This window comes from Oryzias latipes, chromosome 13, assembly GCF_053564925.1.
Source record: "Oryzias latipes strain Hd-rR chromosome 13, Olatipes_Hd-rR_3.1".
Classification (NCBI taxonomy): domain Eukaryota; kingdom Metazoa; phylum Chordata; class Actinopteri; order Beloniformes; family Adrianichthyidae; genus Oryzias; species Oryzias latipes.
In genome coordinates this window covers 24,056,100-24,077,877 of record NC_136249.1, presented here as the reverse complement: position 1 = coordinate 24,077,877, position 21,778 = coordinate 24,056,100, and the positions used below count along the sequence as shown (strand labels likewise).

Here is a 21,778-nt window from a genome sequence, read left to right as displayed (position 1 = left end):
ATGGTCATGGAGGTGTGGCTCGTGCTCTAACTGGTTGCAATTTGTGTGTCCATCTGGATGTGGTGTCAAATTAATGATGTCTGATTTCTCTTCCTGGGTCCTGTCATGCAGCTGAACAAGGTCATTCTGCTGCACAGTGGAAAGACTAAACCCATCCATCAAAAATCATGACGAGGCACTTGCTTTCATCAGAGTTTGCCTCATCAAAGTTGAATCACAAAGTATCATATATGACCACTGTGTACTCATCTTCAGATGGCCACTTCCAGCAGGATAATGCAACCATGGCTGGCCTCCGCAGTCCCCATATCTCAACCCAAAATAGGGCACCTTTGGGATGTGGTGGAACGGAAGATTGGCCTCATGGATGTGCAGTCGACAAATCTGCAGCAAATGTGTGATGCTATCATGTCAATATGGACCAAACTATCTGAGGAATGTTGAATCTGTGCCACCAAGGATTGAGGCAGTTCTGAAGACAGTCCAATCTGGTACTAGGAAGGTGTTTATAATAAAGTGCTCAATGAGTGTATTTGTACAATGTTTTCCAGTTAAAGAACTGCTCACACTCTGCCAAATTCCAGTTACGATTTTACAGTCAAAACCATCACTCTATTGCATCAGGTTTGGCTGAAAAACAGGAGACAATTTCCTTTTTTTTTATTTTATTTTTTTTTTTCTCCAAAAAAAGGGAAAAAAAAAAACAGGAGACAATTTCCTGATGGAACAACATAAACAACTGAACAAACAAGAAAATAGTCTGTTTGTCTCCTCAGTGGAACCTTTGTGTCACCTCATAATAAGGTGTAATTATTTAACTTTAATTGAGATGGGTGGTTGCACACCTGTGGCCCATTAGGGCTTGCTACTAAGTTTGAAAGCACTTTTTCCAAACTCTGAGTTTTGGATTGTGACTCAAACTTCTGTCTAAATTTTAAAGTTTTCTTGAACAAAGTCCTAGTTTTAAAAACAAGAAAAGGGCCAAGTGCTACCTACTAGCATTTTCTTTCTGTCTTCTCAATGCACCAAGCTTGCTTCACTATTCTTGGGATGGAAACTTTCAGTGTCATGTGACCCAACATTTTGGTCTTTTCTGTTTCCACTTGAATGAATGCAGACTTCCTGAAAAGAAAAAAAACATTTATTGACATTTATAGACATTTCAAATTTAGCTACAATCTTTTCCACCTCAAAGTGACTTTTTTTTGCTTTTTTGTTTTTATGTATCCCTCCTAAATTAACGGACGATATAATCTATGGGATTTTCTTTCTTTGTGCTGTAAATATGAATACGTTATTGTCTTTCCTTTTGAGCTAAGCTGCTTCAATAAGAGAAAGGCTAAAAGTCTGTATATGACGATGTGCAACAGGGCAGTTACCAGGTCAGTAAACTAACAAACAATCAACATGTATGAAAAATGAACACATTTTCTAAGGTTGAAATGACTCAATAAATGAGTCATTTTCATTTATTTATTTATTATTTTATTTATTATTGAGGATTTGTTTATTTATCGCTTTTTTATTTGAAAAAATTAAAAAACACTTAACATTGTGTTAAAGTGAACCAACCTGTAATGCTCAGTGTTTTTGGACATCACACTTCACTAATAAATCTTATAATTGTTCTGCCTTTGGGGATGAAGAGCAATTTTGTTTCCTAGGATTCAGTTCAGGGCTTTTCCACAATTATAAATACCCACAACAACATTTTTGTTATTCAGAGCAGGAGGAGGAAGGTGTCTCAGTTGAAGCATCCTGCCATCATTATTTTTAGTATGTCTTGTTAGGATTAGCTGTTTCCTTTTTTTTTGCATCAATGAGTTTTTTAAGTGTTCATTGAATTTAACTTTCACCCTTTCTCCCTCTTTTTTGTATTTTATTCTAAAATATATCAGAGGTCAAACTTGGACTCATCCAAAACAGCTCCACTCATGTCTTGGGGCTACCGCCTTGTCACTCTGTGGACCAGCCACGCTCCGTCTCTGCTTCTGGTGGGGCTTTTGGGCAGACAACTGGGACTGCAAGCAGGTTTTCAGGTTGTTAAGACTACGAACTGCTCTCGGTGGGGAACACACAGCGACAATGGGTTGTTTGAGGATGGAGACATAATAATCGGTGGGCTCTTTAGCCTGCGATATACTCCACCAAGTGTGGATTATAGCTTTAAGCAGCAGCCAGACAACAAACCTTGTACAGGGTAAGAGTTTGGACTTGAATTTTCCTGCTTGCTGTGTTTTCTTTTATAATTATGTAAATTTTCTGTTAAAACATACACTTGTTGTACTCATATATCTTTTATTATTTCCTGTGTTCTCAGTGTGCAAAATCTGCCCTTACAGTACATCTATGCAATGCTATATGCACTGGAGGAAATCAATCGCAGTTTGACCTTGCTACCAGGTGTAAAACTGGGATATCAGATCCATGACAGCTGCGCACTTCCTGCTTGGGAACTGAAAGCTGTTCTGTCTATGGTTGGCGGAAACACTTTCACCTGCGACACAGAAGCTGGAAACGGAATGGACATCGGACAAGGTATTTCCTTAAACGCCGGCATGGAAAGTAGCCATTACATTGAATTAAATCTCATCTTGTCCTGTCTGCAGGTGATAAGCCCATCCCTTTGATCATTGGTGGTTCCAACTCTGTGACAGCGCAGATCCTCTCCAGGGTGCTGGGACCTCTTTCAGTTCCTGTAGTAAGCTATTTCCTACTGTCTTTACCTAAATCGTCTTGGGTGTACACATTTTACAGTTCACATTCTCTTTCTTTTTCAACATCCTCCGTCCAGATTAACACATTTTTTCAACTTTGATTTTGAAAACATAACTGAGAGGGAAAAAAGTGTGTAGAACTAGATTTGTTGGGTAAAAAAAGAATTCATGCTTTTAAATAGATGACGTATTTTCTATCTCTTAGTTGAGTTACACAGCCAGCTGCCCCTGTCTGAGTGACAGACAACAATACCCTAACTTCTTCAGGACCATGGCCAGCGATGCTTACCAAGCCCGCGCTGTTGCCCAGCTTGCAATCCACTTCAACTGGACCTGGATTGGAGCAGTAATAGCAGATAATGATTACGGTCACATGGCAGTAAAGGTGACTCTTTCTTTCTTACACGAGGATGATGTAAAAATAATTATTCTTCATGATCATTTCCTCTGATCTGCAGGTGTTTCAGGAGAGCATTCAGGAAAATAGTGTGTGCCTGGCTTTTGTGGAGACTCTCCAAAGAGAAACTATAGTAAGTGATGCCAAACGTGCAGCACTCACAATTCAGGCCTCCACGGCAAAAGTGATCCTGATCTTCACCTGGTATACCGATGTGATTGAACTCTTCCATCAACTGTCAAAGCTGAATGTAAGAAAAGAAAAAAAATAAGGAATTAACCAAAGGCTGTTAAAAACAGACAGTTATCATGAAAAAATGTTTTATTTTTTTTTTATTTTTAGGTGACTGACAGACAATTTCTAGCCAGTGAGGCTTGGAGCACCAGCGGGGATCTTCTTCAAGACACAGCCTCACATAAAGTGGCAAGAGGTGTTCTTGGTGTGGCCATTCGAAGTACAGCTTTACCAGGGTTTGACAGCTACATCAGAAGTTTGAGCCCCCTTCTTCGGCCGAGTGATGAGTTCCTGAGGGAGTTTTGGCAGAAAGAATTCGGCTGTGATCCCAATACAAATGGGCCCACTCAGAAAGCTTCACTGCCACCATGCAAAGGGACAGAAACCCTGGAAGAAGTCCAAAATTTCTTTACTGACACCTCCCAGCTACGTGTAACGTATAATGTCTACTTGGCAGTTTATGCAGCAGCTCATGCACTTCACAGCCTTCTGTCCTGCCCTGAAAGAGCCAACTCTCCCGGAAATGTCTCCAGCTGCTCCTTTCCAAAAGAAATCAAACCTTTTGAGGTAAAAACACTTTGTAAAACTTGATGCCTCTCTGTGCTGCATGTTTGACATGCACATTTGCATGCAATTTTATGTCAAGAAAAATAGTCATAAAAATGTATGAAAATTTCAGTTTTCCCTGTCAGCTTTTTCATGCTTACAGCTAATGCAGCACCTGAGCCAGGTAAACTTCACCACCCCACAGGATGAACTATTTTACTTCAAAGGGGGTGATATCACTGCAAAGTATGACCTGGTGAACTGGCAGAGCACCCCTCAAGGGGGGCTTCGTCTTGCTTTGATTGGTCGTGTGGATGGATTTGACCTGCATCTCAATGACACAGCGATAGAATGGAGCACAGGAACCAGCCAGGTGCTAAAAAAGAAACCACATTTGTTGACAGAAACTGCAAATGTTCTGCAATTTAATTATGTGAAACTTATCTCATAGGCCTTTGACAAAAAAAAAGAAGTTATTTTTGTGTGTATAGGTGCCTGTTTCAGTGTGCAGTGAAAGCTGTGCGCCAGGCACACGGAAGGCCAGCCGAAAAGGAGAACCTATCTGTTGTTTTGACTGCATCTTGTGTGCCGATGGAGAGATTAGCAACCAAACCGGTGAGCTAAAGATTTCCGTCAGCCAGGACTGCTGACCTTCATTTTCAATTAATAGCAGTCTTCCTCTCTCTTGTGTGCATCTTCCTCCCCCAGGTTCCCTTCAGTGTGACCACTGTCCAGCCGAGTTCTGGTCGAACACTGAACGCACTGTCTGCGTCCCTCGCCAGCTCGACTTTCTTTCTTTCAACGAAACTTTGGGCGTCACTCTCACGGCCGTGGCTGTTTCCGGAGCCACGGTGACCACAGCTGTGTTTGTGGTGTTCCTTCACCACCGTCAAACTCCTGTGGTGAGACAAATGGGGATGACATGGAATATATTGTTCATTTCAGACAGATATTTATGAGAATAATTCATTTGTTTGTGCTGATTTGCATTATTAGGTACGCGCTAACAACTCAGAGCTGAGCTTCCTGCTCCTCCTGTCACTGAAGCTCTGTTTCCTCTGCTCACTGCTGTTCATTGGCCGGCCGTCTTACTGGGCCTGTCGATTCCAGCAGGCGGCTTTTGGGATCAGCTTTGTACTTTGTGTTTCCTGCCTCCAAGTGAAAACCATTGTGGTTCTGGCAGCGTTCCGCTCAGCCCGTCCCGGTGCTGAGGCTTTAATGAAGTGGTTTGGTCCAGGTCAGCAGAGAGGAAGTGTCTGCTTTTTCACTAGTATACAGGTCAGTCACTGTTAACAACAACAACATTTGACCTCCTCTTACTTCCTGCAACGTAAATAACCTGACAATCTTTTTACCATTAAGGTGGTCATCTGTATCATCTGGCTAACACTTAGCCCTCCAATACCTCAACCCGACCTGGAGATCCCAGGGTTAAAAGTCACCCTGAAATGTGCAATGGCCTCCGTGGTGGGTTTCTCTGTGGTGCTGGGCTACATCGGCCTGCTCGGCTGTACAAGCCTCCTCTTGGCCTTTCTTGCTAGGAAGCTCCCTGACAACTTTAATGAGGCTAAGCTAATCACATTCAGCATGCTGATTTTCTGTGCTGTCTGGGTGGCTTTTGTCCCCGCCTATGTCAGCTCTCCTGGAAAATATGCTGTTGCTGTGGAGGTTTTTGCAATCTTGGCTTCCAGCTTTGGTTTACTATTCTGCATCTTTGCTCCAAAGTGTTTCATCATACTTTTGCGGCCCGAGAAAAACACTAAGAAGCATCTGATGGCCAGGTAGCAAAAGCAAAAGTCATTGAGTGCCGAGTCGTGCCACCCTTTGGTACTGTTTTTTGTTGTATTTCAATTCATTTTATTTTTAATATTGGGTTAAATAACACTTTTTGTAATAAAAATCCATGATGACCCTGTCTGCTGTCAGTTAGGTTCTCAATTTTTGTGATTTGTGTTGTTAAAAATATTACGTAACGCCCTGTATGATAAAGAAAAACTAAAATGAAAAATAAAAATATAATAAAATAAGAACCTCTTTTGTTGGGAAATTCATTCTGCGATGTAAATCATAAATATATGCATATTATTAATGAAAATAAGGAAAGAGTTAGAAAGAAAACTTTTCACCAATTAGAAAATGCAAAATATATATTTTTAATAGGGAAAGAGAAATCCACAGGTTCAGATTAAGTTACAGATGCTGCATTGTGATTTTAAACTGTCTTTGTTACAAATGCGATGAACTGTCATATAAAGCTTTCATTAAAAAAATGAAAGAAATCAAATTCCTCTAACACATATGAAGGCGTTTCTGATGAGAACCACAGCCTGAGCAGAGTCGTGCTGCCATCTGCTGTTCTTTTATCCAAAGTGCAACTTCTTGTCTTTAAAATATTTTAAAATATTTTGCTAAATTATTTCTGAAAAAAATGGTGGGTGTGGAGAAAATTAATGCTATATTTCAATCTATTAATCTCAAATTATCAAATTTTTGTGTCTCAGTTTCAGGTAACATTAAATGGCAGTAGCTACCAACTTAGAGTGAGCACTAGCTTTACTTTTGTTAAGTCATTTTAAAAGGTTGATTGATAAAAACGCAAGTTCTAATATCTTTATTTGGCTTCAATAGTCAGTCTCTACAAGCATAATATGTGGAATCAGTATCAAAATCTGAACAATAATTTTACAATAGAGTGAAACATTTAGGAATACACAAACAACTGCAGTTTAGAAGTTTCTTAGATAAAGTTACAAGTCAACAAACAGTAAACTTAGTTAAAAATATTTAATTCAGCTATGATATTCTATTATGCTCCTTACTATAATACCATAATGTTAATAATATTTATGAAAATTAAAGTCCCACTCCAATCATCGTTTGTAAAAGGGCAAAATCAAGAAAAACCTGTGTCAGTTTCTAGGACATAATTTCTGCAAAGTAGCAATAGTCCATTAGAAATGTGTCTGCTGGTGAGGCGTAACCCGGCCCCTACCTCACATCATTCATCTGTATATAAGATGTCCCTCTAACTCTCTGCCCCTCACAACCCCAACCTAATAGTACTAGTGCAAAAAAATGTGCTCGTGATCTTGGAGCTATCCAGCCGTACAGTTTTATGTCAGATGCCAGACATACTGTAAATGGATTTATTTGTCAACAAGTGGAGGTATCTGAATGCAGTGGAGCAAGGAGCTTGTGGCCTGTCGATTGTAGTTTGTACTTAATTACAAGCTTTTTCAAATCACATTTGCTCTTCTTCTCCTGATTCACAACGGTCTGAGTAAAGAAATATTCAGAAATACAAATTAAAACTTTATTTTCTTTATATATGTCCTCCAGCATTAGAAGATTGTCACAAGAACATGTTCAATAAACCAAACCATATTTTTCATCAGAGTGGATCAGTAAAGTGGGTTCAGGAAATCCATCCATCCATTGACTTTCAGGACAAACTGAATAAACCAGGGCCTTCTTGCTTCTGCCAGCGAAGCTTGTTTGAAGGGATTGAGAAATGTTTTATATCTTCAAAGATTTATTCAGTTAACCATGAAGAGACCTTCAACATTTCAAACTCCTATTCACTAGCACCTACAACTTGATCCCAAGTGAATCTGTCATCTTTTTATTGAAGTTGTAGAGGGGGGTGTCATGAAATTGTGCTGCGGAGGAGTAAAACGTTGGAGACTGCAGACAGACTTGGTGGAAAACAAAATAATTTATTGACTCAATTAAAATAAATAAGCAAAACTAAATAACTGAACTAAGCCATGTAAAAATCACAACTGTGGAAAAAGCAAACAAGGGTGACATGACAGGATCTGACCATAAAATACATACAGATGGCGTGAGCTCAGGAAGAATAAAATCTGATCAAAATCAACGGGGGGGGAAAAAAACTAGAGCAAATTTACTCTCAGCTGGACAAGTCAGCATGCAGGACGAGCTATCAAGCTGACTGTTGTTCATCATAATTCCACTGTGTGGAGCTACAGCCCATGAATTTATACTCATCACATCTTTACTGACAGGAGGTTGCAGGCCTCCGCACTATCCAAACACTGCTAATAATTTTTTCTTAGTAAATACATTTACGTGCTCACACACACACATGCACATAGATTCTCAAAAAATCCACTCTAGTTTGCAGTTGGGACCCACCAGCAGATCCCAGCACAACTTCACTCCTGACTCTTAAAGGATGGGACAAGTTAGACTTTGGGGTTGAGACAAGAGGAGCCCTGCTGATCTCTGATATGACTAGTCCTAAAACCAAAAATGATTCTGGAATGCAAACGTTCCATGAAATCCCTCAAACACAGATCAGTTGTGTTCCAGCGTATGTGTCAGTTTAAGAACAGTCAGATGAGATAATAGTTGTAAAGTTCTAACAAACACTGCTGTTAGCAGTCATAGCAAGGTTTTCTTTGTATCTATGACTTGAATGCATTGGTTTGTTCACAAATGACTGTGTCTTAATCCTGCTCTTTAGAATGCATTGTCCTGCATGTTTTTGCCCATTTTTCTGCTCAAACACACCTTTCTGTAACAGTTGCAGAGCTTAGTGATGAGTTGAAATAGCTGTTTGAGCAAAAACATACGAAAAAAATATCAGTGCTCTAAGCAGCATAGCTGGGAAAAAGTATCTAGGAGATGCAGACATGACAATTGAGCTCATTTTGCTGGCCACAGGACCTTATAGCCAAAAGATACTAGAATATTTTAGATGTGGAAGCATTTAGAACTGTCTAGAGTCAACTTATATTTATTATTTTTCGTTTGTTTTGTTGGAGAGACCTTCATGTGTGGAGTTTGCTTGTTTTCCATGTGCATACGTGCGTTTTCCCTAGCTTTCTAAATTTTGCCCTGGGTGTGAGTATGTGTAATTGTGTGGCACTGTGATGAACTGGGGACTTCTCCAGGATGTACCCCACCTTTGCACATCAGTGGCTAGGATAGACTCCTATATCCCTGTGACCCCAAAAAAGGGACTGAGCAAGTTAGGAAAATTAAGTTTTGTTGGATGATGGAGCTCTTATTGTTCCTCTATGCAATTGTGCACATGGTGTTAAATATTTAATCTGAAAAAGTTATGAGATTCCAGAACAAAAATACACCTTGCACATTTTTGACTTTACAGAGTTGTTTTTGCTCCTATTCACACTATTGATGTTTAATAGATAATCTGCTGTTGTCCTCATCGACCCATTATGGCCTTCTTTGTATTTTTTTCTGGCTTTAGTAGGATTATGTAACATTTAGGTCCAAACAGCGGCACCAGAAGGCCAAAACTAGAGGCCAGTATGGCGAACACCTCCACTGCATCAGCATATCGCCCTGGAGAGTTTATATAAGCAGGAACAAAAGCCATCCAAACAGCACAGAAGATCAGCATGCTAAAAGTGATGAGTTTGGCCTCGTTGAAGTTGTTGGGAAGATTTCTTGCCAGAAACGCTAGGAAAAAGCTAAGGATAGCCAGCATGCCAATGTAACCAAGTATTACAGCAAAACCAATAGTGGACCCAACCTCACACTCATAAACTATCTTGTCGTTGTGGTATTGAGTGTTTTTACGAGGAGCTGGTGAGGAAGAGACAAGCCAAGCAGCGCAGATTGCTGCCTGAATGCAGGTAAGGGAGAACACTGTTCCTCTCTGCTGCTTTGGTCCAAACCACTTCAGATTGCCTCCCCCTCCTGGTTCAGAAGCTTTGAACACAGCTAGAACCACCATGGTTTTCACCAGAATACATGAGATGCAAAGCACAAAGCTGATCCCGAACACTGCGTGTCTCAGTTGGCACGTCCAAAGCCTGGGTTGTCCGATGAACAACAGGGAGCACAAGAAGCAAAGTTTCAATGCCACTAAAAGCAGGAAGCTCAATTCTGAGTTGTTGGCTCGTACTATTGGTGAACGCCGATGAAAGGCGAATATTGCCAAGACAACAGTACAGATAAATGTACCCAGAAGGGAGGTGGTTGTCAAACAGATACCCAGAGGTTCATGATAGGACAGAAACTCTGTTTTCTTTGGAACACAGAGGTCACGCCGGGAGTTGGACCAGAAATCCTCTGGACAAGTGATGCACTCCAAGGAGTCTGAGCAGAAAGAAGAAACTGTTCAGCATTTGCAACAAAAAGCTACAGGTATTAAATGTTTTTGAAACACGTACTTGTTGTGTTGCTGATCTTTCCCTCAGAGCACGACACACAGCTAAAGCAGCATTCAGGTTCCCCCTTCCTTCGGGCCACACGGGTACCTGGAGGACAGCTTTCACTGCACACTGACTGAGGAGGCTGTAAGACCCAAAGCATATTTATAACTCAGTATTATTTTCCTTTAAAGATAATCAATCTTCCAAAATTATTATTTTTAAATGAAGCACCATGCCCATTCTTCAAAGTGTTCATAATCAGTGATTAAGCAAATGTTATAAGCAAATCGAAAAGATTTCCAACTAAAAAATGCTTTGATAACACTAAAAAAACTGTTTAGTCAGAAGATGTTACTTATGTGTTATACCATGTTACTTATGTGTTACTTATGTGTTATACCATACCGTGAATACTCGATTCTGATTGGCTGCTGGGTGTGCATTAAAAAGTGATAACCGCACGCCCCAAAAAGAAGTTCTGGTCACCTATCCTAAATCTTCTGTATCACCGCGCCAACTTCTTTAAAACAACCTTTAGCTTCATCATCTGGACAAAAAACAACCTGTAAGAGGTGAACTTTCTCTCTGAACTGATGCTTTATTTAACCTATTGGGACGATGAGCATATATATATAACTTTATATCGCCAAATCTTGCCTGCAGCGGTGCTGCGGTGCCTTGTCATGTTACCGTGACAACGCGCCGCACCACGTAACAAATAGTCCACTTTTCGTGAAAAAGCAATCCGAATCCGAAAAAAAACCAGGAGTTATGGAATAAAAACTGGTTCAGATTTATTTCTTTTGTAAGTGGCCATGGTATAAGCGAGTTAATGGCCTTTCAAGTGTGAATTATAACTTTTTTAATGTGGTCTTATCTGATTTTAATGAGTTTTTTATTGCTGGTTAAAGAATTTTACTTTTTTCTCATTCAATCATAAGTAATATACGAATGACCAGAATGGAAAGAAGTCATGACCTGTTTAGACTCAGTGTTCCAGAAAATTTTGTCCACATCAATATAGAGTTCTTCACCGCCGGAACCTGCTGACTTCACCTCGCCAACATTCTGAACTTTAGTTTTTCCATCAGGGAGCCACAGCCAGTTCATAACATCATAAATCGGTAAAGCATCGCCATTCTTATCGAATGACACCTGATCACCAAACGGTGTGGTGAAGTTGACCTTTTGCAAATAATGAGCGAGCTGCAAACAGGAGAAGAGACAGTCTGAAACTTACAGCGGATGGAATCGTGAATCATTGTCAATAACTGATCGATTATTTACAAAAAGAGTCCTACACTTTTCCATCCGCCTTTTCTCTCATAATCAACAACTGTCTCATATGCAAAAGAGGCTTTTTACATTTTTTTTATTATTCATATTATATATGAAGTCAATAAAAATGTTCAGATCATACTTTATACTTCATCTAAACCAAAAGAACAACACAATAAAAATAAGACAACACTTTCTTAGAATTAAAAAATGAACAAAAACAAATATAAAATAAATTGTTGTTCTGTGACCAAATAGCTAAATTTGAAAAATAGAAACAAAACAACTAAAGTCAGTGTTAAAATTAAAATTCAGACCAAAAGCAACAACATACAGCACAACTGTTGGCACTTTTTAATATTTAATCATAAAGTTGTACATTATGCCATTCTATAAACAAGTAAAAACTGTCCTAGAAGTGGAATATTTTTCCCAATTGATGTATTGTAATTCTGCATCAAAAGAACAAAGTTTAAATAATGTAAACATCAATGCCTTTATTTTGTTAATAAGATTCTATAGTAACAATAACTTGAGGGAGCAAAAATTGTTTTAAAGATACATATATTTGCTGATAGCCCACCTGCCATGGCTCCAGGGTGGACAAAGTGGCACAACTGAAAGGGCCACTCTCTGACTGACACTTTAGCATGTCATGGAGGGCATAAGCCAGAGAATACACAGCTTTGTAAACATTGTACTCTGGCCTGAGATTAGAAAGATCCAAAAACTCGGTCTGCACAGCATCAATGTTTTCCATTCCAGTGCATAAAGGTTTCTCAGTTTCCACCGATCCTGCTCCATCAAATTTACACTTAAAGGTGTGTTCCCAAAACTGCCTTACCTGTTAAAAAGAGAGATAGACTTTCAATGGCTTTATTAGAACCTACATACATTTTCATGTCATATTTGATGTCAGATTCAGTTCATTCACTCTTACAAGATCATTCCCAGAGCTGTTTTTGACAGGTTTGATTTGTGACAGAAAGTCCCTCAGACCTGGTATCTCCCCCCTGCGGATGGCAATACCCAGTGTGCCACTGAGGTATGGCATTAGGTGAGGCACTTGGAGTACGACTGCAGTTGTCCACGTTTCACTTGCAATCCACTGACGACCTGTAACATTCTGCCTCACCACCTAAAATTAAAGTAAATAAGACTTTTTGTCAAGAAGGCAGACACTTACTAAAAGCGTCCTCTTCTAACCCTAATTCTATGCCTGTCTATGCAGTCACACCACAACAATATTTGATTTTTTTCACAATGTTTCAAGACACTCAAGCTTTACAGTTGAAAAGTATGAAAAGAAAGTGTATTTGATTACGATTTTTTCTTAAAAAAAGAAACATGTTGTTTTTGGAAGCGACAAGACCAAAAAAAACAAAAACAATGTTGTTATTTGTTTGATTTACCTCTTCCATCAGTTGAATCATGTGGATCTCATGCGCAAACACAATGACCACTCGAGCTGTTGATGCCTTAATCAAATGCACAATCTGTGTGAGCTCGCTTTGGTCACTGTTCCAGGGTAAAACCTTAAGGTACGCAAGACACCCATCACCAGACCGAGCCAGGTCCGACTGGAATGACTGAGCGACGTGCAGTCCATAATCATCATCACTGACCAGCAGACCGACCCATGTCCAGCCAAAATGTTTAAGGATCTTAACCATAGCACGCACCTAGTTTGAGGAAACAATGAAACGTCATTTAGTAAAGGTTAGTCATTTTTTTAAAATGTCATCGCTGATGCACATTTACAAAAGAATGCTAGTTGTTTTTGAATCAACCCAAGAAAAAATGAAGGATGTCACAAATATTGTTACAGTGTTGTTCAAAACTGATAATTCTCAGAATGTTTGTTGAGTTTTACCTGGAAAGCATCACTTGGAATTGTTCTAAAGAAGGTCGGGTAGCGTTGACGGTCACTAAGGCAGGAACAAGTTGCAAAATAACTCACCTATAAGTAAAGAAATCTCATAACGGCTGATTCTATCCTGCAAAACCGAGTTATTTCCTCAAAATAGACAAAAACATCAAACAGGTAGAAACTTACAAGAGGCATTTTGTATAAACCTAGTACATTAGCAATGGCAATAGAAAAAGTAGAGTAGTGATCACCAACAATCCCAAGGACTGGTGGGGTTCCTGAGCAGTTTTCCAGAAGCTTAAACTGTTCATCAGTGCCACTGGCCAGTGATAAGGCTCCACTGAATCCAACCACCAAGGCTCCACAGTTGTCATAAATTCTGTATCCCAAAGTCACATTAGGGAGCAAATTTATTTTCTTGTTGATCTCATCAATAGCAAAGGCCATGGTCATGGCATGTCTAAATCCAAGGGTGTCAAAACTAAAAGAAGAACATGGACAGTTAACCACCTCTGAAATGAAGAGGAGTCTGCCATTGTGGATCAGACACCATGCAGTTGCAGCAGTCACATCATTTTGCAAATGCTGATTAAACGGTTGTAGCACAAAAAGGGCTGCGGAAGGGATACTTACCCTTTGCAGAGTGGCTGCTGTGGCTCTGAGGTAAAAGCTCGTTCAGGTAAGACAGACGTGTAGTGTACCTCAAATAGCCCACCCAGAACCACATCCCCGGGCTTGTGGATTTCATTGAGAGTAAAGTTTTTTCTTAAATTACAAGTTAAAAGAGAAGAAAACTCTGGATACAATGTAATAAAGTAAACCGTTGAGATAAAGTACGTTGGCAAATAAATTGTCATAATTACTCTCCCCCTTTCACACCTTTTCCCTCACCTTTGTTTAAGGTGACTGGGTTTTATGCACGGCCCTATTTCTCTTGTGTGCTTTGTGTCATTGTTTTATCTTTGACAACACCAATGGGGAGGCAGGACAGGAAATAATGCTTAATTAATGTGATTACTTTGAGGACTTCAGAGGAGAAAGCTGATCCTTCTATGAAACTAAGTAGCTCGTGTGATGAAAAAACGCATTTTGGAAAACACAAGAATAATATATAAAAAAAAATAAAAAAACAGATTTGTATGCGCTTCTGCCCCCCAAGCACAAACCCGGACATCTGGACACGCCAGATGTAGGTGAAGTCAATTCTAATGTTAGTTGTTTTAGAATTCAAGTATTGCAAGTGCTCGGTTAAAAATAACTTTGTGAGTGACCTGCTTCTGCTGTTGTGTGTGGGGGAATGTAATAGAAACTTCAAAGTTTTTCAACACTACCAAAATCAAAACATCACTCAGTAGTGAAAAACAAAAATCACAACTTAAAGACTAAAAGCAAGAGGATCTGGATCTGGTAATTTGGAATCAAAAGCAAAACTCCTATGTAGGACTGATATATAAAAAAGAAAATGGTTAAACCAAAAACACAAATGGATGGTGATTACATTTTACAGAACATCAATTAAACATGCTGTATATTCATTTTTAAAATGTAGACTGCACTTTAAAAACAAAACAAAAACCCTGAAATTACAAACTATGAACAACACTTGTTTCATAAGGGGACAATTCCAAAAAATCTCCTCATAGATGGCAACCTTATTCTTATCTTTATGTACAGTTTATAATCCATGTTCTCAATCTTCTATTTTTTTCTTATGTTAACACATGATAAAAAAGTAACCTGTGAGAGAAGACAGCCTGCATAAGTTTCATTCTCTTAAAGTAGTCTCTCATGGCTCTCTGCATCCCCCCATATAGTAAAACATTTGGTGATTGTTTTTTTTTAAATGGGTTATTTCGAGATTTTGTTCATTCATTCATTCATCTTCTGCCGTTTTATCCCTTTCGGGGTCACGGGGCTGCCAGTGCCTACCCCGGCCATTTGTGGGCGAAGTTAGGAGACACCCTGGTGAGTTCGCCAATCTGGCTCAGGGCCACAATCACACACACATTCACACTCACACCTATGGAAAATTTAGAGTTACCAATTAACCTATGAAGCTTGTTTTTGGACAGTGGGAGGAAGCCGGGGACCCCTGAGAAAACCCACGCATGCAGAGGGAGAACATGCAAACGCCACACAGAAAGGTCCCCCATTGATGTTGTGTTTTTCATGTCCCCCAGCTGGGACTTGAACTGAGGGCCTTCTTGCTGTGAGGCAAAAGTGCTACCCACTGCGCCACCGTGCAGCCCTGGAAATATTGTCATCAGCAAAAAAATTATGGTTTTAAAAATGGTAAATCCTATTGTTTATTTAGTGTCATCAACTAAAACATTGTTTCATCTTCAAAAGCAATATATATTTCATCATGTCTATTGAATGCTAACTTGGACGAATGATTTGCTGGACGTGTCATTGATTATTCATTTTATCTTTTTATGTCTCTGCCCATTATAGCTTTCCTTGTATTCTTTTCTGGCTTCAGTAGGATTATGTAACATTTAGGTCCAAACAGCGCCACAAGGAGGCCAAAACTGGAGGCCAATATGGCAAACACCTCCACTGCATCAGCATATTTACCTGGAGAGTTAACATAGGCAGGAACAAAGGCCACCCACACAGCACAAAAAATTAGCATACTGAAAGTGATGAATTTGGCTTCATTAAAGTTGTCTGGAAGATTCCTAGCCAGAAATGCAAGCAGAAAACTTATGATAGCCAGTAGGCTTATGTAGCCCAACAGGACTGCAAATCCAATTGTGGAGCCAACGACACATTCATAAATGATCTTGTCATTGTGGTATCTGGTGTTTGCATGTGGGGTTGGTGAGGCAGAGATAATCCAAACAGTGCAAACTACTGCCTGAACACAAGTGAGAGCTAAAACTGTTCCTCTTTGCTGAACACTTCCAAACCATTTGAGTTTGGATCCGCCTCCAGGCTTTGAAGATCTGAACACAGCTAGAACCACCATGGTTTTAACTAGAATACATGAAACACAAAGCACAAAGCTGATCCCAAACACAGCATGTCTCAGTTGGCACGTCCACAGTTGAGGTTGTCCGATGAACAGTAGGGAACAGAGAAAACACAACTTAAGTGACACCAAAATGAGGTAGCTCAGTTCAGAATTGTTTGCCCGCACTACAGGTGTGCTGCGGTGATAGATGAAGATGGCAAAAACAATGCTGCAGATGAATGTACCCAGCAACGAAGCGGTTGTCAAGCATATACCAAGAGGGTCGTCGTAGGAGAGAAACTCTATTTCCTTCGGAACACAGTGGTCATTTTGTTTGCTGGACCAGAAGTCTTCTGGACAACTGAGGCACTCAATAGAGTCTAAAAAGAAAAAGGAAATGCTGTAACTTTGATAACAATTCGGCATGACAATATTACACATTTTTTCTTAAAATACTCTGAAAACAGAACTGAGTAAAAGTAGTGGTAGTAGTATTAGTATATCCTGCAATCCTAATACAGTTTAAAAGCATCAGTGAAAGTGATTTCATGATAAAGTAAGAAGGCTTATCTGTTGCTTGTTTGTTTTTTCTTGACCTGCTAATCTTTTTTTTGCTGCTTTTTTGGTGTCCCCAATTTTATTAGGGCTTATCTGAAGCAAGCATCAAACTATCTTGGTCCCAATGTGGCCTTCAAGGGCAAGTGGTCTTATCCACACTAAGTATGAGAATTTATTTATTCAAAATATATTGGTACTGAAACTAACCTGTTTGATTGGTGATTTTTCCTTCAGAACATGGGACACAATCAAAACAACACAGAGGTTGTCCCTTCCTTCTCACTATCCGGGTACCTGGAGGGCAGCTCTCACTGCACACTGACCGTGGCACCTACAGACATAATAGACATGAGCATGTTTCAGAACTAGTTTAATTTAATTTTTAGAAAAGAAAACTATTAATGTAAGAGCAAAACAAAATCAAACAATTTAACCGTATCAAAGTTCCAGAAGATCTTATCTTCGTTGATCATAAGTTCCTCAGCCTTCATGGGTGTCTTTTTGACAACACCTACATTCTGAACTTCTGTTTTTCCTCCAGGAAGCCAAACCCAGTTCATGACATCATATATTGGTAAAGCGTCACCATTTTTGTCAAAGGACACTTCGTCACCAAAAGATGTCGTAAAGTTGACCTTTTCCAAGTAATGCATAAGCTACAAAGACAGACAAAAAACATTTAGAACCTAATGCAGTACAAAAGATGTGCAGGGGTTAAAATTTCGAATAATTTCAACAAGGTATTAAGTAGGTCTTAACATGTGACTATTATAATTCTGCCAACTCGTTTCCTATAAGGGCTCAAAAAGGGCATAGCAGATGATTGGAACAATACAACAAAAGATCAAACCTGCCAAGGCTCCAATTGTTGCAAAGATGCACAGCTGTGCTCACTAAAAGGTCCTCTTCCTGGTTCACACCGTAGCATCTGATCAAGAGCGTACACCAGAGCATACACAGCTTTGTAAATGTTGTACTCAGGTCTGAGGTTAGAGACATCCAGAAATGTAGTCTCTACAGTCTGTAGATCTTCTTCTCCACTGCACAAGGCCCCACCAGCTTCCATCCATTCTACTGGAGGTGGTGCAAATCGGCACTGAAATGTGTGCTCCCAGAACTGCTTAACCTGACATGTTTTTGAAAGCAGACCATGAGAATACATATCAAAAAAGCACTTTGGTAACATTCAGGTTGTTTTGAAAGTCTTACCATGCTATTTTCGTCGTCAATTTTGTCATGTGGACGTATTCTCAGAAGAAAATCTCTAAGCCCAGGAATTTCTCCTCTACGGATGGCGATACCCAACGTACCACCGAGGTATGGCATGAATCGAGGTGTTTGAAGAACATTTGCTGATGTCCAGGCTTCACTGGCCATCCACTGTAGACCTGTCACATTCTGATTTACCACCTGTTGGTTGCATAATTTCCAATATGGAACATATGTTCACATTAGTGCCGTCAAGTGATTAATTCTTTTTGCGATTAATCATGTATGACCTGTAATTAATCAATCTTATTGATCGATTTTTATTTAAACGTAATTAGTGCTGTGAAATGCCTGGTTTAGAGGTATTTTATTGGAATTTGTGACTATGTGGAGCAGTAAAAGATCAAACTACAGCTAAAAAAAATGGTGTTTATCAAGTTTTTAAGACTTTAACTACTTTATCTTTATTTTAACAGAACTTGACTTCTATACCACCGAGGGATATCATTTGCAATCTCAAACAATTAGGGAAAAAAAAACACATCAGGTCCAGAGTGCTCTAATTAAAATAAGAGATATCAGTTGTGGTATTGGTTTGGCTATGTTTTTGGTAATTTCTGTTAAAACTACTAAGTCGCACTACAGGGACACAGAGAGAGATGTAAGATGCGTTTTCAGCTGAGTTCAAATAGAATGTTCAAGCAAGTAAACACCTGGACCTCTGTTTTATATTTGAAAACATGACACTAGCTTTATTACTATAATGAGATTAAGACAGTTAAAAAAAGAATAACATCCAAATAAATTAATTGATTAGTGGCAATAATGCAATAATTTGACACCCCTAGTTAAAAATGTTGCTGAGGCATCTTACGAGATCGACATGACTTTCACAATAAAACCCACACTTAGATGTAGTCAGTTGGACAGATTTACCTCTTCCATAAGTTGAATCATATGTATTTGATGAGCAAAAACAATAACAACCCGAGCTGTTGATTTCTTCATCAATCCCACAATCCTCCTCAGCTCGACTGGATTATCTCCCCAGGGCAGCGTCTCCAAATAAGCCAAACAACCTCCAATAGAATAATGCAACTCAGACTGGAAGGACTGGGCTACATAGTGTCCATAATCATCATCACTGACCAACAGCCCCACCCATGTCCAGCCAAAACGCTTCAAAATCTGTAACATGGCATGAACCTAAAGTGGAAACCAAGTGTAAAGATAACAGTTTAGAAAGAATAACCTTGGATACACGTGTTTGTCATAAAACTCCAATGCCCTGTATTTCAAAAAAACACATTTAGTGTGTTAAAGGGGTTTTGGAAATACCATATATAAATACCTGGAATGCATCGCTTGGTATTGTTCTGAAGAAAGATGGAAATCTCTTGCGATCACTGAGGCATAAACATGTAGCATAGTAACTTACCTAAAAAACATAATGACATAGAATTACTGTTCAAGCAATTCTGACAAAGGTGCTGTGCACGTTTACTATCAAAATAAAGAAAACAAAAAATTAAACAAAATAAAACTTACAATTGGAAGTCTGAATAAACTTATCACATCAGAAGTTGCAATAGTAAAGGTGGAGAAAGAGTCGCCCACTATTCCCAGAACTGGAGGTCTTCCTGAACAGTTTTCCTCAGGCATGAATTCCTCATCTTGGCCATTGAAGAGTGACATAGCAGCACTAAATCCAATCACAAGTGTAGCACAGTTGTCGTAAAGACTGTACCCCAAAGTCAAATTGGGGAGCAAGTTGGGATTTTCATTGACCTCATAGATAGCAAAGGCCATGGTCATGGCATGTCTGAAGCCCGAAGGGTCAAACCTAACGAATGATGTTACCATCAATTACTTAAAAACATGGCACGAATACATCTTTTGCTCAGGGAAAAGAGCACTTACCCTTGACAGCTGATCTTAGTTGGCTCAGAGGTAAAGATTAGCTCAGGGAAGACTGAGGTGAAGTGAACTTCAAACAGTCCACCCAGAATCACATCACCAGGCATGTGCAGAGCGTTCAGATGAAACTGTCTGCCTAATTTGCAAGATGAGTGAATACTAGATGAGTCTGAAGAGAAACAGCAGGAAAGACAGACTACGAAAGCACAGAAAGATGGGAAGAGAAATGTCCCCATGTCTGTGTCTCCTCCCTACACCACTGCACTAAATCTTTACAAAAACACTCTATATACAGATTACCATAGTGAAGGGAGGAGGGGAGGGTTTCCAGGTGATAAGGAAAATAAGTCATCCTCATGTCATGTTTTTTTCTGTTTTGATCACTTTATTCTTGGCTTCATATGAAGAATACATTTTTTTGTTGTAAACTTTTGCTGTAATCTGGACACAATAATAAAACATTGGTTTGTTAGATTTTCTTTGTTTTAAACCATGGGCATCCATACCCGCCCTATAGTTGTGAAGGTATCTGTCTAGTTTTTTTCCGACAAGAGAAATACAAAAAAGTGCCAAGTTACAGATAAACATTACTAAAAGATTAGATTAATATATCGACATTTGTGATTGCTTCCTTGTGCTGTTTTCCTACTCATTATTGCAATTACTGTATGTATCAAAAAGGTTCATTCCCTGTTTCTCTGAGTTTTCTCACAGATTTAAACTAATCTTTTTGTTATTTATCCTCAATACGGGTTTACGCTGGGGCATATAAATATCAATTAATTTTTCTTATGCTACTTATTGGTTTTAAATTTAACAATACTTTTTACAAACCAGTTTAGAAATGGCAAATGAGCAAAAATTGGTTAAGGACCCCAATTGTGGGCTTTGAGTGGGCAAGGTACATTGTGGGAGTTCACTATTTATGTCACTATTCTTTAATGGAGAGCAAAGGCAGCCTTGGTTCTTAAACGTTGCAAAAAAGATAAAAAAAATTCTACTCTCGGCAGATATCATCCCCTGCAAATTGAGAAGTACATGTAAGATAAAGAAGTGTTGTGAACTCAGTTCAGCTGTAGGGTCCATTTTTCCACATGTTTCATGTTCTGTAACTAAACTGACTGCAATGAGCAGAGACACTTATTAGCTCCAAGGTCTGTCATTCAGTCAGTTGTCAAGTTTCTGAGTTGACCAATCTGAGAGACTTGTGACTTTGGGAGGAACCTGTATTAGTGACCGCTGCTTCAAAACAGTGAGTCACAATAGAGCTTCATGCTCAGCCCACGTCTATACTGATTTTGTCTGCAACATTGGTGACCCCTGCTGTGATGAGAAATAATACAGCCACTTCCTACCACTTTCAAGCTACAGACTGTGACTGGAGAATGGACTACCATGCAGGGGGAGGCCTTGGAGATGAGGACATAGCAAGTAAATTGGCCTATGTGGGTTGCTGATCTGAAAGAATGCTCACTAAGCCTTCATTTATGTGAGCTCTGCGCTGTATTATTGAAACCAAAAAGGGGAGTCTTGTATTTTCTGAAGGACATGTTATCCAAATGACTCAGAGTCCCCCTAGATCAGGGTCCTATGTGGTTCACACCCTAGCAATGATGGACAAAACCAGGTTTATTTAGTGGAAAGACAGACTCCTATACCCAACATCCCACTAGATGGGTCACCTGAGCTATCTGTGAACAAAACTCCTGCAGGTACTGAAAATATTGCAACATTGAGGGAAGTATGAATATGGAACTGTAAAGGTCTGTTATCTGATGAGCAAGATCAAACACAACATTACCACCACTTTTCAGAACCAGACCTCACAGTCTTTATTTGGCCTGACAGTCTGCTGCTAGAGATGTGGCAGGCCTCCCTGAGCCCTCCACGAGTTCACGGTGACAGTCTTCATGGTGACAGAAAGAAAAGAAAATATGGTGTTTCTGC

At 39.5% G+C, this 21,778-nt stretch overlaps 3 protein-coding genes across 3 annotated transcripts; 1 reads left to right on the top strand and 2 right to left on the bottom strand.

The window, feature by feature from the left end:
* The first annotated feature begins 1,242 nt into the window (after positions 1-1,242).
* On the top strand, positions 1,243-5,918 carry olfcr1 (olfactory receptor C family, r1). Its single transcript, XM_023961840.2, has 12 exons — positions 1,243-1,382; positions 1,899-2,200; positions 2,321-2,538; positions 2,610-2,701; positions 2,923-3,102; positions 3,176-3,364; positions 3,457-3,915; positions 4,058-4,267; positions 4,386-4,509; positions 4,603-4,796; positions 4,891-5,172; positions 5,257-5,918. Exons 2-12 carry the CDS (start codon positions 1,935-1,937, stop codon positions 5,677-5,679), a joined length of 2,637 nt encoding a protein of 878 aa, XP_023817608.2. The 5' UTR covers positions 1,243-1,382; positions 1,899-1,934; the 3' UTR covers positions 5,680-5,918.
* A 737-nt stretch (positions 5,919-6,655) lies between these two features.
* LOC101170861 (extracellular calcium-sensing receptor-like) lies at positions 6,656-14,457 on the bottom strand. The gene is made up of 9 exons (XM_078930133.1): positions 13,825-14,457; positions 13,378-13,672; positions 13,195-13,281; positions 12,734-13,003; positions 12,262-12,459; positions 11,854-12,165; positions 11,087-11,249; positions 10,062-10,211; positions 6,656-9,987 (listed from the first exon to the last, which is right to left on the bottom strand). Exons 1-9 carry the CDS (start codon positions 14,046-14,048, stop codon positions 9,089-9,091), a joined length of 2,598 nt encoding a protein of 865 aa, XP_078786259.1. The 5' UTR covers positions 14,049-14,457; the 3' UTR covers positions 6,656-9,088.
* Positions 14,458-14,586: 129 nt separating this feature from the next.
* On the bottom strand, positions 14,587-19,293 carry LOC101171098 (extracellular calcium-sensing receptor-like). The gene is made up of 6 exons (XM_078956481.1): positions 18,851-19,293; positions 17,915-18,115; positions 17,556-17,831; positions 17,122-17,361; positions 16,913-17,036; positions 14,587-16,527 (listed from the first exon to the last, which is right to left on the bottom strand). Exons 1-6 carry the CDS (start codon positions 19,109-19,111, stop codon positions 15,617-15,619), a joined length of 2,013 nt encoding a protein of 670 aa, XP_078812607.1. The 5' UTR covers positions 19,112-19,293; the 3' UTR covers positions 14,587-15,616.
* Between the last annotated feature and the right edge of the window lie 2,485 nt (positions 19,294-21,778).